This window comes from Lutra lutra, chromosome 7 (assembly GCF_902655055.1).
Source record: "Lutra lutra chromosome 7, mLutLut1.2, whole genome shotgun sequence".
Taxonomy (NCBI): domain Eukaryota; kingdom Metazoa; phylum Chordata; class Mammalia; order Carnivora; family Mustelidae; genus Lutra; species Lutra lutra.
Window position 1 is genome coordinate 38,448,599 of NC_062284.1, and position 18,318 is coordinate 38,466,916.

At 35.2% G+C, this 18,318-nt stretch overlaps 1 protein-coding gene across 11 annotated transcripts in view; it reads left to right on the forward strand.

Moving 5' to 3' along the window:
• The window catches only part of TCF12 (transcription factor 12), a 390,676-nt gene that overhangs the window by 191,461 nt on the left and 180,897 nt on the right, over positions 1-18,318 (forward strand). For all 11 annotated transcript variants that reach the window (XM_047739172.1, XM_047739171.1, XM_047739175.1 and 8 more), the window contains one exon: positions 14,314-14,416. In XM_047739172.1, the coding sequence (XP_047595128.1) occupies positions 14,314-14,416 (103 nt within the window). The remainder of the gene's footprint in view (positions 1-14,313; positions 14,417-18,318) is intronic.

Consider the following 18,318-nt stretch of genomic DNA (forward strand, 5'->3'; position numbering starts at 1 on the left):
ATTAAAAAAAAACTGGTAATACTATGAACTGCTGTTGATTATCAAAGGGATCCTGGTCTCCTGTTTTTCTGTGTATCTGAAAATTTTGTATTGTGTGCAAATGTAGTTAATTAAGCTTATATTTTTGTAAGTATTTGAAAATACACTAAAACAGTATTAGTTTGGATTGCATGTTTGAAATACAGTATAATTTTACTTTTAACGAAGTAACTGTCTCACTATTTTTACTTTTAATTATGTGTATTAACCAGACGTATTCTAGTAAAGTAATGCCACTTAAACTTGCCTTGTCAATTTTATTTAATTGGATAAATAGAACACACACACACACACACCCCAGAATAGAGTTTTCCTCTGATAATGGATCAGATAGCTATTTGTGTTGTTATTTACTAGATAAAAGTTGTTGGTGTTTTTTAATATTGTAGTGTATGAAGAATACTATCTTTGTACAATAGAATAGCCATGGAGTGAGATGCTTATCCAGGGTGCATGGTTTTTTGGTTGAGTAGAAGAAGGATGGAACCATTTTTATTACATTAATTTTATTCTTGAATTCACTTAATTTGGTTATTTAAATACATTTATGATATGAGTGAACTAAGATGTCTGGACACATGAATGGCCATAAGAGTTCAGCTTTTAGTGATTTTAAAAAGTTGGTTTGTCCATATGGAAATCTAGAATGTGTTCCTCAAAATGGTAAATGAGTACTCCCCCACAGGTCATTCCTCAGCAGTATGTTAGAGTTGCTTGGAGGCCTTCCTGATTAGGCAGCTGATGGAGGGGATAGCTCTACATATTGATAAGCTGCCAAACATGCAAGAATGAGGGATGGATTTTTTGTTATAAAAGGGCCATGAAAATGGGAGGGGTAATGTATTTAGAGTTTAATTCCTTTGATATTTTTAACAATAAAGGCTAATCTGAAAGTTTATTTAAATACATCTTTGAAATATTAACATTGATAGATATCTGATTCTAAAGCTGCCATATGGTAATTTACAAATATAATTTTTAAAAGTACTTAAACTAAAAAAATTAGAAGCTTTCTCAAAAATATTTTGAATGCTTTGTCAAATTTAAAAATTCTTAATGTACAAAATGCAAGAAGAACTTGAACTCTTTGACCAACCTACTCATTTAATATAGAAGCTTGAGCTAAGAGGACCATTTATCATTAAAAAGTCATCTCTGAAAGTTAGGGGTTTTGTATCAGATACATCCATACGGAGTCTTTGTACCTACTTCTCTTACCTGATGATGATGCTTTTCTGTTTTTCAAAGAAAGTTCTAAAAAAAGAAAAAAAGGAAGTCCTAACTTTTCAGCTGCTGAGAACTCTCCAAGAGAAACTGGAATCAGGGGCACTGTCTTCCTTTGGTATTAGGTAGAAGTAAAGTTTTCTTTCTTCGTTGGAATATCTATATGGCACCTGTGGTCCTTTAGCCTGGTGACTACCAGGGGTTCCAGACATCCAGGAGCTGAAGAAGGGAGTGGGTCTTTCTCTTGTCTGGTTAGCTTCAGTGCTGCAAAAACAAGCCACCAATTTCTGAAGGAAAATTAGGTGTTTCCTCTGACTCTGTTTCTCAGGGTAGGCCTCAGATTGAAGTTGTATTTAAGGCTCTGACCCTAAAGATTCTTACAAATTTTTTTTTTTTTTTTAGATTTTCAGTGTCATTTAGATGCTCACTTTAGTTTATTGGGATAGAGTTACATAGCCTTTCTCTAGACTTTCCTGTCCATTTCGTTGTAATAAATATTAATATTATTTATAGTTGCCATGTCATTATTATAAACCCCATCTTACATGGGGCACTCAACTACTAGTCCTAATGGTGTATGATTTTCCTTTTAGATTCTCTGGGGCCTCTGTTTGCAATTCTCTGCAGGAACTATCTCAGCATCACAGAAGGTTGCTGCAGTTTATTCCCCGCTTGGGCAAGGGGAATAGTCTGCAGGAGGAATGAATGAATGTACTTGATTATCTACTTACCTTAGGAAAATTTTCCATTTCCCATTTTGTTTGCTTTTTTCCCACCAGAATCCACAGGTTCAGAAAATTCTCAAAAGCTCTTAAAACTACCTCCACTATTTCCAATACCACTTGCCAAATTGGGTGGTTTAAAAATATTTTTTTTTAATTGTTTTACTGTTGTTGCATTTTCCTGGCTTAATTTCTTTTCACCTGTGAATTACTATTTCAACAAATAGACTCTTCATTTTGTGTCTCTAAACTGTCATTGAGACTTTTAATTCACAATAATTCTAGGGAGGAACAGTTATTACTAGAGAGGCAGCATTCCATGGTGGGCTCTGGAATTAGATTGGTTTGGGTTCAGACTCATCCTGCTACTTGCTATTGAATATCATGTGAATTATGTAAATTCTTTGTGCTCATTGTCTTATCTATGTAATGGAAATAACAGTTCATGGGTTGTGAGGATTTGTGATGTTGTAAGGTTTAAGTGAGTATAGAACCCTTAACTAATATTCTTGCAAATAGTATCAAATGGATGCCGATGCTATTACTGTTGGCACAGAAAACCTTAAATTATATAGATTAAGTGAAGACTTCATGTGTATTCCTAAAAGGAATCCCTGATCTTTCATCTGTGGCTTATTTACTTTCACCTTCAGGGAACTAAATCCAGGCCACAGATTTACCACCCATATGAGCCAGTTATCAAAGGAACTTTATACTTTTAATTTGGGCTTACCCTTAAAGATGAGTGGCTTTCTTCATAGAAGCAGGAAGAGGCAGTTTTAATGGCTGAATCCTGGTCAGTATCACGGTGGCCGACAAGGGAATCCAAAAGTATTGTCCTCTAGATATTACTGTTTTAAATCATGAACTGTGAGCTATTAGGCCGGTGGGGTCAGGATCTAACAATTAGCACAGTCAACACTGTTGCCAAGTGGCTATGACAGCCTGTATTAACACTGAACATCAAGACCAGGTAACAAACTGAAACTATTACTGTATTTCTGTCAAATTTTGCTTGATCAACACCTGGAGTAATGGACGCAGTTTTATTTATAGAACATTAATGTAAACTAAGGGGCCTAGAGAAGATTAACTCATTTAACAAATGTGGTCTTGAATATTTATTATGACAAAGGACTAGCTTTTAATCCAGGTCGGTCTATTTTGGATAAGAAAAAAACTACATAAGGGTTAAATGAACTGATAAGGAAATGTACTCTTGATTGCTTTGTTTTTTACCATCTGGAAAATGCATCACAAGTTACATAAAACTTGTAAGTGGGCTTTAGAAGCTTTCTCTCATAAGTTGGGGCTCTCTGTATAGCTCAGAAACTTTCTGAATTTAGTATGAAATATGAGACTTTTTTTCCTAAATGATAGTGTATTTCTTTTCTACAGAATAGTTCGGCAACATCTAGTAACTTTGAGGTGTGCATACTCTATAACCTTAGGAATTCCACTCCTAGAGAAAATTTCACATAAATTGTCATGTATATGCAAAGAGACATACTACTGAAGTGTTCATAGCAGTCTTATTTGTAATGAAGAAAAGTGGGAAGCAAGCTAAATGTCATTGAAAGGGGAATGGATAGATAAATTGTGGTATGTTTATAAATGGAATATTATATAGTAGTGACATGTATATACCAGTGCTACACGTTTTCAACATGTTAGTCTTACATATTGAATGTTAAGTGAGCAAAGAAAAAGGGATACTATTTAGACAACATTTTGAAACATGCAAAATGGTGCTAATGTTAGGGAATGTGCATATGTAATAGAAGTGTTAAGTAATGCATGAAAGCAATAAAAAGACAAACTTAGGATATTGTTCACTTCAGAGGGGAATTGGAGAGAACTCATAGGGGTTGAGCTATATTGGCAATGTTTTATTTGTTGAGTGGTGGATATGTAGCTATTTATTACATCCATTTTTACATATGTAAACTAGTTTAGAAACATTTAAAAATTGGGGAGGAAATGTCAAAATGTTACTGATTTTGCATTTCATTTGAGGTAAAATGGGACTCTTTTTTTTTCCCCTACTTAGTTGATGCTCTTTCTGTATAATTACTTACCCATTTTCTACAATGAAAGTACTTTAATCATGTTAGAGGAAAAACTGAAAACTTATCTTTTTTTGAAAGCAGTAAATGGTTTTCATAGAAATTTTAGAAAATGTAAACAAGTAAAATTTAACACTCGTAATACTTACAGTTTCTAGTCTTTTTCTTGTAAATTGTATAGAGGTTAAATATTATTCTATATACTAATTGACTTTTGTTTTTATTTTTCTCACCTAATACAAAAATAAACATTATTCAGCAGAATTTAACATATGGAACTGGTGTTTTAAAATTATTTAAAAATATGTTATTAGGGGCGCCTGGGTGGCTCAGTGGGTTGGGGCCTCTGCCTTCGGCTCGGGTCATGGTCTCAGGGTCCTGGGATCGAGCCCCACATCGGGCTTTCTGCTCGGCAGGGAGACTGCTTCGCCTTCTCTCTCTGCCTGCCTCTCTGCCTACTTGTGGTCTCTGTCTGTCAAATGGATGAATAAAATCTTTTAAAAAAATATGTTATTAAAAAAAAGAAATAAAAATATGTTACTGTACTGAATGCAAAAACATTGTTTTGCTTATTGGTAGGTATCCGTTCTTCTCACAATTAGTTATCGCTTCTTAATGCAGGAATTATTGTGGCAATGTTATTTGTTCCTGGATTTGATTTATTTGAATTGATCTCACAAATAGCAAATATTTAAATTTTTAAAAAAGATTTTATTTATTTGAGAGAGGGATATAATGAGCATTTGAGAGAGAGAGAGAGAGACATGAGCAGGGGGAGGGGTGGTGCTGAGCAGGGAGCCCAATGCAGGACTCCATCCCAGGACCCTGGACCATGACCTGAGCTGAAGGCAGATGCTTAATCCACTGAGCTACCCCTGGGCCCCAAATATTTAAAAATATTTATTGAACAGTTATTTTATGCTTCATCTTAATCTGTTGACATACAGTAGTAGAAGATAAAAGCTTTAAAATATCTAAGAGTCAGACATTTACTGCTTGAGCCATCCAGGTGCCCCAAGTTTGTAATTTTTTAATAAAACTTTTATAGGGGCTCCCAAGCATCTGCCTTTGACTCAGGTCCTGATCCCAGGGTTCTGGGATTGAGCCCCACATCAGCTCCTCAGTGGGGAGTCTGCTTCTCCTTCTGCACCCCCCTTCATGCTTGTGCTCTCTCTCTCTCTCAAATAAATAAATAAAATCTTTTAAAAAGAAACCTTTTATAGGTGTAAACTCAGGATGTTAATTTCGGAATAAACTAAATTAACAGGTGTCTTAAAAATTTTATATATGTTGCACAATATTTTATAATATAATTTTTTAAGGTAGAGAATTTTCTAATTGAGTTTACTTTTCATTGTTTTTCAAATTTTTGCCCTAAATGGAGCATCTGTTTCTGAACTGGAAATAAGTTAGACTCTGTAAGTTTTGCTAGTTAATGAGAAGCAGCCAAAATCAAAAGATTAGAAACCATCAACAGAATAGTATGCTTCTTGTCTGAAGTTACTGTCTGTAGTTTTGGCAAGAACCATGTAGTAAGTGGAGCTAAAACAAACAAACAAAAATTGGAACCTCCTCTATGTAATATTTCCTGTATTCTTAGAAACATCAATCCTTGTGGTGCTGCTTATTTTTAATAATCACAAACTAATATAGCAGCATTATTCTTAATTTACATTTTGCCCTTGAATTTTATATATAAAATAGTTACAGTATAGATGTGTTAATATTTTTTAATAAATTAATTTACATTACATCCTTTTGTACTCGTAGTACAAAAATGTTCTTCACTTTGGTTAAGCCGCTGCCTTCGGCTCAGGTCATGACCTCGGGGTCCTGGGATCGAGTCCCGCATCGGGCTCTCTGCTCAGCAGGGAGCCTGCTTTGCTTCCCTTCCTCTCTCTCTGCCTGCCTCTCTGCCTACTTGTGATCTCTCTCTGTCAAATAAATAAATAAAATCTTTAAAAAAAAATGTTCTTCACTTTTTATGTTTCATGTGTTAATGAATTTATGATTTTGATATAGCCATTCCTGAATAGTTAACTTCCAAAATCTGTAAGAAGGATGGTAATTGAGAATTTAGAATCGAAAAACCTAAAAGATGGAGACCTACAATATGGAAAAAAAATTAGTCAGAATTAAGTCTCTTAAAAGCACCAAAAAGAGATTTGCTTATCTTTATTGAACTTAATATCAAGGAAATTTACAAGAACTTTAGGAGCAAGACTTACTTTTTTTTTTTTTTTTTTTAATTTATTTGACAAAGATCACAAGTAGGCAGAGAGGCAGGCAGAGAGAGAGGAGAAAGCAGGCTTCCCGCTGAGCAGAGAGCCCGATGTGGGGCTCAATCCCAGACCCCTGGGATCACGTCCTGAGCTGAAGGTAGAGGCTTTAACCCACTGAGCCACCCAGGTGCCCTAAGACTTACTTTATATACCATATGATACTGGTACAGAATAAGAGGGAAGCTTCTTATTAGAAGTTAATGATTCAGAGTTTGAGTCTATCTGTTTTGTCATCTTGGTTACCCTAAACTCTAGTTTTTTAATACGTAAAATGAGAATCTTGGCTATATTTGCCTCATAGTGTTAGTTTTAGAATCCCCTGTGAATTTATTATGAGGTATATGGCATTTTTATTAACTTCAGCAAGCCCAGTCCCTCACTTTCAGATCTTTAGCAAGACACTCAGCTTAACTAATGTCTCCTCATCTGTATGGTAGATAAAATGAGTGTGAACTATATGGTTTGTTAGGGCTCTAAAATCTTACACACCATCTGGATTCAGTAGTATATTTTTTACTTTTCCCATTTCAATAAACTTTTTCCTGTTATGCCTAGAGATGTTTTGATTTCTCCGCATAGAGAAGGAACTTTGAACAGATGAAATATAGAAACCTTTCTGCTTGTAAACTTTCAAACATGACAAAGCTTTAGGCTAGAGCAAGAAAGCATCAAATCTGTTTCTAACGGATAACATTAGCAATTACTTGGATACATTTGTGAATATGAGTGGGCTCACTTAGAATTGAACCCGTATGTACTTTTTTTAGGTGATCCTCTGGAATCTCACATTCCAAAGTAATTTATGTCCTTGTACTAAGCAGTGCTTCATGTATCCATCATATTTTTGGAGAATCCTTTCACCTCTCAAAGAGTTTGATTCTCCCTCCCCTCCCACCCAAGATAATTCAAGACTTGCTCTTCAGTCTGGTGTTACAGTAATTGTATGAAACCACTTCCTACCCTTCATCAATAAAAAGTTACCTGGAGGGGTGCTTTGCTGGCTCAGTAGGAAGAGCATGTGATTCTTGATCTCAGAGTCAGGGTTTGAGTTTTGGAGTAGATAATGCAAAAGAAAGAATAATGATAATAATAATAAAAACTATTAAAAGTTACCTGGAGGGGTTATTCATCCTCAAGAAAAACTTAAACACATGGGGTACCTGGGAGGCTTGTTGATTAAGTGTCTGACTCTTGATTTTGGCTCAGTTTGTGATCTCAAGATCATGAGCTCAAGTCCTGTGTCAGGCTCTGTGCTGGACGTGGGACCTGCTTAGGATTCTCTCTCTCCTTCTGCCCCCCACCCTCACACTCTCCTCTCTCTTTCTTAAAAAAATAGAAAAAAGAAAAACTTAATGACATGCAAAATTCTCTGCTGGTCTCTTTTGGAATCGTAAAGAGGATTAAAACATTTTTTCCCTTTAGGAATTTATGTATCTGGATGACAAAATCTATTTCTCTGTCAAGAAAATTTATTATATATTAGCATCTGACCAGTTAAAGGATAACAGAACCTTCACATACTGAATATTAAGTAGCTTTTTCATAGGTAGGCCTGATTAACAGTGTTAGTTTTTCACTCATTCATTAAATTAACAAATTTTATTTTTAATACTGTGTACCCATTAATGTGCTTGTCACTAGTGGTAGGGTAACATGATAAAGACACAGTCTCTGCTTTCAGATAACAGACTACTGTGATCGAGTCAACTCACTTCTCTTTTTCATGGGTATATTTTAACTGAGAGAGATAATCACATTCAAGGATTAGCTTAAAAAATATGACATTCTTTATATAGACATTTATTTTGGTAATTTATCATAGGAGTAAATAAAGAAATACAATAAGGTCACTTGTTTTCTTTTAAATTTCATTTGTTTTATTTCTGCATGGTTTTATTTCCATTTTACTTCTCTTTGAGATGTAACCACCCATTTGTACCCAGGTCTGGTCCAAAGCTTTCTGATGGCTTATGGCTTTTAGCTGATTCTACTGGCTTTGACCACGTAGAAGCTAGAGGATTTCAGTAGCTGGTGTGAAATCTTGTGGCTCTTTGAATACCAAAAGTCTGTGGTTTCTTAATTCAATCCAGTTAAATAAATTGGTACTTCATCAGCCTTCTTTCTGCTACTTCTTGGGTGTTCTGTAGAAAAGCTCATTTAACCTTATACTATCTAAACCCCTGCAGCGTTGTAAAGATTTAGCAGCTGAAATCTCCAATCTGTCATTTATTGAGCAACTGCTGTATATGTGCCAGCCATTGTTCTGAGGATATAATCATCAAAAAAACAGACATAGTCCCTGCCTTCTCAAAATTTGTTTGATGTAATGACTTCTAAGTGAAATGATAAAAATGATGATGAGCTTTTATTGTGTGCTTACTATGTGCCAAGCACTTTTCCATTTGCTACAATATATTAACTCATTACTCCTTACAACAACTCGTGAGATGAAGGTAGTATTTATTATTATTCTGATTTTATAGATAATGAAACTGAGGCAAGAAAGATTACTTTGCCCCAAGTCACACAGCTAGCATGTGTGGATGAAAAGATGGAATTCACATCTGCCAGTCTGACTCCAAAACTTCCACATTTATCCACTACACAGTACTGTGCAATTATAACAGATAATTATGGTATAATTTAAATGGATAATTAAATAGGTAATTTCAGTGAGTGTGAGCAGTGATATAATGGAAATTCTTGCTGTTGTGGGAGCCTAGAATGAATTCACCCAATTTGGTCTTATTAGGGTCTGGGAAAGAGGGGAAGCTTTTCTGAGAAAGTAAATCTTTATTGAAATAGACTTTTCCCACCCCGCCCTTTTAAACTATTGAAAAAAATTGGAAAGAATATTTTAAAATAAGATTAGATACGAGTTTTCATACAAAGAAATAACAAAATAGGTTAGGAAAACCAGGAATCTGTTCTCAACCTGGGGAGGTACTCAGTGATTACACTTTATTTATTGGTTGGGTGAAATAAATTTTTTTAATGAGCTGTTTAAAAAATTATCTAGTGGTAAAAAGTTCTTATATTTTTGAGGAGACAAATAAGAATAGAGTATTATTATGTAAATAAATAATACTAGGTACTTTTGTTTTTTGTGGTTGGAGAAAATATTTGACTTATATTCCATTTAAATTAGTTTAAAAATGGTAGCAGATTTGATTGATTACTTCAGGTCTGCTTCACATTGGAGCAGGGATTACCATTTCTGAATTCTGTACCATGAAAAGAACATAGAAAAAAGTACTAAATGCATTTTTTATAGAACATGTTCCACAATATAAAGGTTTGGCAGAGTGTTATGCATTCAGATGAGGCTGTTTAGGATTTGCAAATTAAGTTGCAATTTAGATAGATTTTTAAGTATGAAGTTGAACAGTTTTTGTAAGCTGTGCAATGACTGATTTTGTCAGTTATTGATATTTTGAGTTCTTTCCATTTTTAAAAAGATTCATCATTTTTGAGAGAGAGAGCATGCGAGCACAGGCTGGGGGGACAGAGGAAGAGGAGAGAGAGAATCTCAGGCAGACTTCCCACTGGTCGGAGCCCAAGGCAGAGCTCAATTCCATGATCATGACCTGAGCTGAAATCAAAAGTTGGACACTTAACCAACTGAGCCACCCAGGTGCCCCCTCCATTTTTATCATAAAACGGGAACAGTAATTTTTTAGGGTGCATTTGGAAGTATTTTTGACTAAAAATATTATGACAAAAGCTATATGATAGATGAATCTGGTAATATTGCATATTCTTCATAATGTAGTGTTTATCATCTCATATACAAAAGTCTCATGGTTATTTTACAGAATTCAAGATCTGAATTAGGAGCTGTAGGGGATCAAGTTTGACCATTTTTATTAGCATAGTAATGCTCTATCAATTTAAAATATGTACCATGGTTGTTCTGTATTTAATGATATTACTGGTTTATTTCCTTTTCATTCCAGAATTGAATATAGCATTCATTTGTCAATTCCATTGACTGATCTACTTGGGCTTCATCTTAACAATTTCTTGCTTTGTTTTTGTTCCTTTTGTTTTACTCTAACTCCTCCCTCAGTCCAGTGACCTTCCCCTTATTTTCTCCACTCTTTAATATTCTGGCTGGCCCCTGTATGATTCCGCTATCTTCCTTACTGTTCTGTTATCCCCATACTGTATTATGTTATGGCAGTCTTCTCTTTTGCCATTTCTGCTTATGAGCATCCATCCTCATTGCCTAACTCTATGTGGTACTCAGGGAGTCTTCTATTTAAACACCAGGTTAACTAACTTCTTCCATTAAAGCTCTATTTGACATCTGTTGTCTACGTAAAACTATATGGAGGAATATATACCTACATACATAAAAATAGTTTGTTATTCTAATTGCTTTAGATTTTTTGGTGAACTATGGGGTTTCTCCCTAATTATTCTAACCTGGAAACTTCTGGCGTTTTAATGTGCCTTTTTTTTTTTTAAGATTTTATTTATTTATTTGACAGAGATTACAAGTAGGCAGAGAGGCAGTCAGAGAGAGGAGGAAGCAGGCTCACTGCTGAGCAGAGAGCCCGATGTGGGGCTCAATCCCAGGTCACTGGGATCATGACCTGAGCCAAAGGCAGAGGCTTTAATGTGGTTCTTATTTGAGGGAGTGATGGTACCTGGTTATTACGTTCCAAGCCTTGAATTTTTCCTGTCTATATGTGAAAGAGATCTTTATTTCCAAATTGTCTTGGTTCTTACTACTTGAAGTGTGGTAGAAATGCAGAATCTCAGGCCCCACTCTTGACCCTATGGCTCTTAATCTGTATTGTACCATGATCTCTAGTCAGTTGATATGAATATTGAAGTTTGCAAAGCACTGTTCTAGGTATCAACCAGCTAGTCGACACATTATCATACTGACAGAGACTGTACTTTCTAGAACCAATCTTACACATGTGGCAAAGTGATCTTATTTAAATGTTTCTAAGTAACATTGTAACTTTTCATCATGGTTCACAAAAAGTTCTGTTCTGGTGGATATCACTACTACTGTGCAGAAGCAATGAAAGGAATAATCTCGAAACAGTAGCCATTTTGTCTTTGAAGTGAGTTTTGGTGTGTGCTAGATCCAAAACTATGAGAGCCATTTATAAGCCCGTTTTCTTTGTTCTGTCCTCTAGCATCAGTTTGCATCTGTGGATGAAGATCTGTCTTTTTTTTGCTTCTTAGGCTGTGACTTTTCAAGAAAATTGTATGCATTAAGATGAACCTTTAAGGTGCGCCTGGGTGGCTCAGTTGGTTAAACATCTGTCTTCAGTTCAGGTCGTGATCCCCCCCGGGGTCCTGGGATGGAGCCCCATGTCTTGCTCCCTCCTCAGTGGGGAGTCTGCTTCCCCTGCGCATTCTCTCTCTCAAATCAATAAAATCTTAAAAAAAAGAAGATGAACCTTTCAGGTGTAGGGAAAAATAATCAAATTTCTAGTAAATTTTTAGTCTTACATGAGCAAAAATTAAGCTTTACTGAAATTTTATATGTTGATTAATCATATATGTATACAATTTATGAATAAATAGACAGGTAATAATGGCCCATATTCAAATCTTCCTTGTACGTGATGAAAAAAGTTTATAGACTACTTCTCTGTAGTGCGGTATGACAATCGCACATTTTCTGAGTAGACTGGGAAATAATCTTGTTGTAAGTTCTGTATTATGTCCTACAGCCTGTGGATGTACATGAATAAGGGACAGTACTTATTTTGTATGGTTGATCATGAAATAATTTCTGTGTTCTCTGAGCACATATTAATGGGGGCTTAGAGATAAATATGCCCTATGTTAAACTGTATTACATGTAATCTGTGAAGTTAATATACTGTGTGTGTGTAATCATTTGGTGATATCCTAAAATTTAGATCTATTTGTATACTTCTGCTTCAGGAGATAGTTTAAAAAAAAACTTGAATGTTTTTATTTTTATGATCAGGAAAGAAAAAAACGTTCTTTTTTGGTACTTCAAAGATGAAGAGTTCTGAGAGCACACAAAATTAATCTTTTATTATTCTTCTGCATTTAAATGAAGGTGAACAATGTGGCTCATCTACAGACACATTTCTGTTGGCGTTTTTCTGGAGTAATATCTTTGTGTAATGATGGTAAACAGTATTTCAGTGGGTGTTTTGTAGGTTTTTAATGCCTTGTTTGGACTTAAATACCTAAAAGTGACAGTGGGAGGAAGTGGCAGAAAAATACCCAGATGTCTGTGAGATAGTGATATGTCACTTAGCACCTCAAGAGTGTTAAGTTTTAAATAACAGAAGTAAACTCAAAGAACTGACCTTCGCTAGGAGCCATTCTGCTGCATGTGGCTGTGACCGAGGAGACTTTCGTTGGGGTTACCAGAGGACACCCTTGTGGTCATAACCAAGTTGTAAATGTCACCAGGATTCTTCTTGAATGTCTATCACATGTGTATCAGTAATTCTAAAGTAGATAAAAATGAAACAAAGATTCATTTGGGAGTTAGCACTCCCAGAAGGTTAGTTTTAAAACAGAACAGCAGAAGGAGTTGTGACATGCATCCATAAGCAATTGTAATGACTTGACAGTTATTTAGCCCTCAGTTCCTAGCCCTGTGGTTGAACTGACAGCATGCCGGCAAAGGTAGTGAGGCCTGTTTCAGTCCCATTAATGTCTTGAATGTTAGCCTGCGGTCAGGGTAATGATAAATGTTCAGTGATTGATGATTTTATAGTCCCAGGGGATTCTGGGTGATCTCTGGTTTTTGTGAGCCAAGGCAGTTTGCTTCCCTGTTTGGGCCTCTAGGAAGTTTTTCTCATCTTTACTAAAATCATTTTAAGTGCACTGGGTGTGGTGCAAAAATAATGAATACTGTTATGCTGAAAAAATAAAAAAAAATTATAAAAAAAAAATCATTTTAAGTTAGCAAAAGTGTAGCTATCACCTGAGGTTTAACTAACCAGTATTCAAAGCCTTGTTTAAAAACAGTATGATTCTGTGCTTAGTATGTGTTAAGAGTTAAAAACTATAACAGTTCTTAATCCACAGAGCTTTTGTAACATTTATTTGTAAACCTTAGTATCTTTTTTCCTCCTTTGTTTTTTTTTTTTTTAAAACATGTCTTAAGTTATAAAGAGAAATTTAGTAACATCTATTTTGAAATAATAACATTAACTTTAATATGTTCATGGTGTGTGCAATTTCATCTTCAGGACTCAAGAATTTAAATCAGCTATTTTTGTTTTTGTTTTTGTTTTTAAAGATTTTTTATTTATTTATTTGACAGAGAGATCACAAGTAGATAGAGAGGCAGGCAGAGACGGGGGATGGGGGGGGGGTAGCAGGCTCCCTGCTGAGCAGAGAGCCCAACGTGGGGCTCGATCCCAGGACCCTGAGATCATGACCTGAGCGGAAGGCAGAGGCTTAACCCACTGAGCCACCCAGGCGCCCCAAATCAGCTGCTTTTAACAAATGTTTTCCTTTTTACATGGTTCAGTTTCTCTAGTAGTCGGTCTTGTTATACTTGTATTGTTAAATATATGTTTGCCATTCAGGAAAAGATTCATTTCTAGTATATTGATTGTGGATTATTTTTAATATTTTAATTTAAACTTGTAATTACCTCGTAATAGGTAGGGTTTGTAGACAGAGGAAGGAAGGTAGAAATAAATATTTTCCTAATTTATTACAACTTAAAAGTATATTTTCTTAGTTTATCCTTTTTAAAAAAATGATCTATAGAACTTTTTTTGGCTATAACGAGTTCATAGGGCTAATTTTCTTTAAGATCATTAAGAAACTACTTTAAAACCTTAAAAGGAATAAAAGGAGCACTTCTGTTTAGTTTTTCAAGTAATGAACAAGGAACTTGGTTAGGAATGACCATTTGTAAGTCTGTATATTAATTAGATGAGTGTCATTATGCTCAATTAGCAGGGCTGCCAAATAATCTCTTTAATACTCTGATCTTTTTTTCCCCCCTAGGGTTTTACAGACAGCCCTCATTACAGTGATCACTTGAATGACAGTCGATTAGGGGCCCATGAAGGCTTGTCCCCAACACCTTTCATGAACTCAAATCTGATGGGTAAGTTGGTAATTCTCTGCAAGTAGTCTTTATAAAGCCTCTTTGGTCAGAGACGTTTTTTAGTCCTTTGTCCAAGAAATACATGTAAGTATCTAGAAAAAAAGTTCTTGTGTTTCTAGGGGCATCCGGGCTTTCCTTGTTCAGCTCAGTTTGAGGAGCAAGCATTCAGAAATATCACTGGTACCAAAAAAAGGAAGCAGCATTGTTTTTAAATTTGGCAGTGTCTTTGTGATATCGGGCATTTTAAGTTTTCTGCTTTCTGGGCAAAGAAGCATTTTGAGACATTTGTAATTTACTACTTGTCTTAACAGTTGAATCTATATGCAATTAAAAATATGATAAAGGATAGATTTTAAGCAGATTTTACTTACAGTATTTCTTTTGGCACTATTTGATTAGCACTTAATAGAGCGTTTAGATGTTGGCAGCATTTGTTTTGAGCACTTGGGTTCATATTGGGAATTTTGAAGTTGTGTTCTGCATTAATGAAGTTGTACTTTGAAGGATACTACCTACCATCTCAACCTGATTATTAGATTTTGGTGAAACCTTTAGGTTAGCTTTTCTTTTTATTTCTCTCTTCTCCCTGCAAAACACGTATCACTCTCTCCCTCACCTCTTTCTTTCTCATGTGAAAGTTTATAGCTGTTCAAGCTAAAGTGATAAGCCCAAGCTTTTTTTCCCCCCTAGTTTGGGTGCCCCTTTTTTTTTTTTTTAAAGCAACAGTTTTACCTTTTTGCAGAACCTGATTAAAAAGAACCTGTGTGGTCATGATCCCAGCGTCCTGGGATCGAGTCCCACATCGGGCTCCTTGCTCGGCGGGGAGCCTGCTTCTCCCTCTGCCTCTGCCTACCACTCTGTCTGCCTGTGCTCATGCTCTCTCTCTCTCTCTAACAAACAAATAAATAAAAATCTTTAAAAAAAAAAAAAAAAGAACCTGTGTTTTTTTTTTTTTTTTTTTTTTTTTTTATTTTTTAAAGATTTTATTTATTAATTTGACAGAGAGAGATCACAAGTAGGCAGAGAGGCAGGCAGAGAGAGAGGAAGAAGCAGGCTTCTGAGCAGAGAGCCCGATGCGGGGCTCGATCCCAGGACCCTGAGATCATGACCTGAGCCGAAGGCAGCGGCTTAACCCGCTGAGCCACCCAGGCGCCCCAAGAACCTGTGTTTTATACCATTATTTTTCCTTCTTGCTTGTGCTGGGCCTGGGCATATTAGAAAGCTTTGTTTAATCTGTTTTACTTTTTGTCAGTGGCATCATGTAAATATGGAAGTTTGTGTAATTGACATTGATTTCATTACTTACTTTGTTTCTTAAGGACGTGACCTATATTATGGTCTTGGAATTGTCCTTTTAAGACACAGCCATGCTAAACTAAGTGGATTATCCAAATCCAAAATCCTGGTGGTCTGCAATTTCTTTATAAACGGTTTTGCTTTGCACAGTCTTTGTTTAATTCCCTTATCCTCTATAAAGTGTTGAGGAGACTGTCTGATATTCTAGTGTGGATTTTGCCTAAAGCAGTTACCACTTTCAAGCCAGAATCATTGAGTATGACATAAGAGTTAAAAATCTAATGAGCAATAAAACTTGTGTTTAAAATGACAGTTGGTTTTAACATAAATGCAAATGAAAATCATATCATCCCAGGTAAAAATCAGAATTAAATTGAGAACAAAATAATTATCCTTGCACTTAGTCGGGGAAAACTTTTTTATCTTAATTTTCTGTTGAACTTACTATCAAAGTAAAATAGATGTGACACTCCAAATAATTTAATTCTATAGTATATCTTTTCCCCAAGTAGCATTTAATTTATTGTAAATATGGTAGAGCAAACTCAGTCAGTGTTTTTGTAATTTCAGATTGAACTAAGCTTTCTTAATTGAGGCTATACTTCTTAAACATGAAAAATCAGAAATTGCCCTTTTTAAAATGTATGTGTTTATATTTATTCTTAGCTCACAGTTATGATTCTTAAGCCCAGTAGAATTGCATCATTAGCATAGCTTTGAGCCAAGGTGACTGTTAAAATTGTGGGGATAAGTGTGGGAATTAAATGAATTCTAAGAAGTATGCATGTCAGTCACTTGGTCTGAGCATCTGCTGGCTAAAAATATTTCTGTAATTCAGTTTGAGGTAACATTTTCTTAAAGACAGCAGTTATGACTGTGTGCTTATTGGTTTCTTCAGTTTACAGATAATTATTAGAATACTTTTAATAGTCATGCATACCCTGTGTATTAAATCAGCATCTAAAATAAGTCTTAAAATATTATAAAAACTCAAATTTATAAATAGATCAATCTCTTCACAATATAAGTGAAAAAAAAAACAGTCATTCATCTGAACTACACTTGTACAATTAATCAGGCGAAGCTACATTTTAATTTTAAGTCTTAATTATCAAGTCTTAAAAACGTTTATTTACCTACAAAGAAGGGGAAAATGAACCCTGAAAAGATTAGGCAGATATTTTCTTTTTTTTAAAGATTTTATTTATTTGACAGAGAGAGATGACAAGTAGGCAGAGAGGCAGGCAGAGAGGGGCGGGGGGAAGCAGGCTCCCTACCAAGCAGAGAGCCCAACACTGGGCTCAATCCCAGGACCCTGAGATCGTGACCTGAGCTGAAGGCAGAGGCTTAAGCCACTGAGCCACCCAGATGCCCCTAGGCAGATATTTTCAAAAGGATTTCACTGGTCATTGGCAATACCTAATTTACTATATTTTTTTCCCTTTTATTTTCAATAAAAATGATCAAATGAGGTATCTAGCAGTTTAGTGTAAGCACTCTGCATGACAGTAACTTGCTTTTGGAACTTATTATCTCCTAAATTGTAAAGTAGTTCCATACAGCAACAGGCAATCCAACTTGATGTGAGCTGAAGGAAATGAACTGTTACATATCCAAGTATGTGGGTTGATAGCACTCGGTAGAGTTACAGTGGATAGGTTACTTTTCTAGCCGTTTGATAATTTAAGCAAATTTCAGGCTAAAAACCTATGTTGTTAAAGCATGACTGAGATGTGCATAGCAGTATTAAAAGCATTTGTTACCTAACAGGTAACACTTCACAGTGATGCCATGAATGAAGAATGCTCAAAAACAGTTAAAGCTAATAGGAAAGCAGTGACATATTTCATTATTGCTGTCAACATATAAAAATACCATTAAGGCGGGGGGAGAATCATATGCTAGGGGATGTTGTTATTTTTTGTATTATGTTCAACCATAAGCACATTTGCCTGAAGAAATAGTGGATTCTAAAGTGCTACTGTCTTTTGTGATGGAGCTCTCAAACACTTTAATGATTTTGCACATTGCAAAAATGAGAAATTTTGTCTAACAAGGATTGATAATGATTCAGTAATGAACAATTTGCCACAGAAACATGCATTTCTGTATTCATTTAGTATTTTACACAGGAAGTAAAGCTATTATTGTTCAATCACTTAGTGTTTCTTTTTAATGAATTCCAGAAATATCCCTCATTGATTTGTCAGTATGGGAAAAAGAGCTTTTCCTATGTTTCAAGTTTAATAAATACATCCTTTTGGCACATCACTAAGTAGCATCAAACAATTCTGTACTCTATTATAGGAAAGCTGCAAAGCTTTGACAATAGCAATGAATTGTACAAGTATCACCAAATAGTCACCTATTTCTAGTCTCTTCCAGCTTTAGGCCATTTCAAACTACCCTTGGTTCTCTCCCTAATTTCAATAAAAATTTGCTTTTCTTTATCTGTTGTTGATTAGATAAATTTTTGATGATGGTAGGATCAGTCTGTTAATTAGATATGGAAATGAATTATTTCATAGACTTGTCTACCTTCAATTCCCAAGTGATTGTGAAATGAACTCCTTTTATCTTTCTACCTCTCCATGTTTATCAAAGCT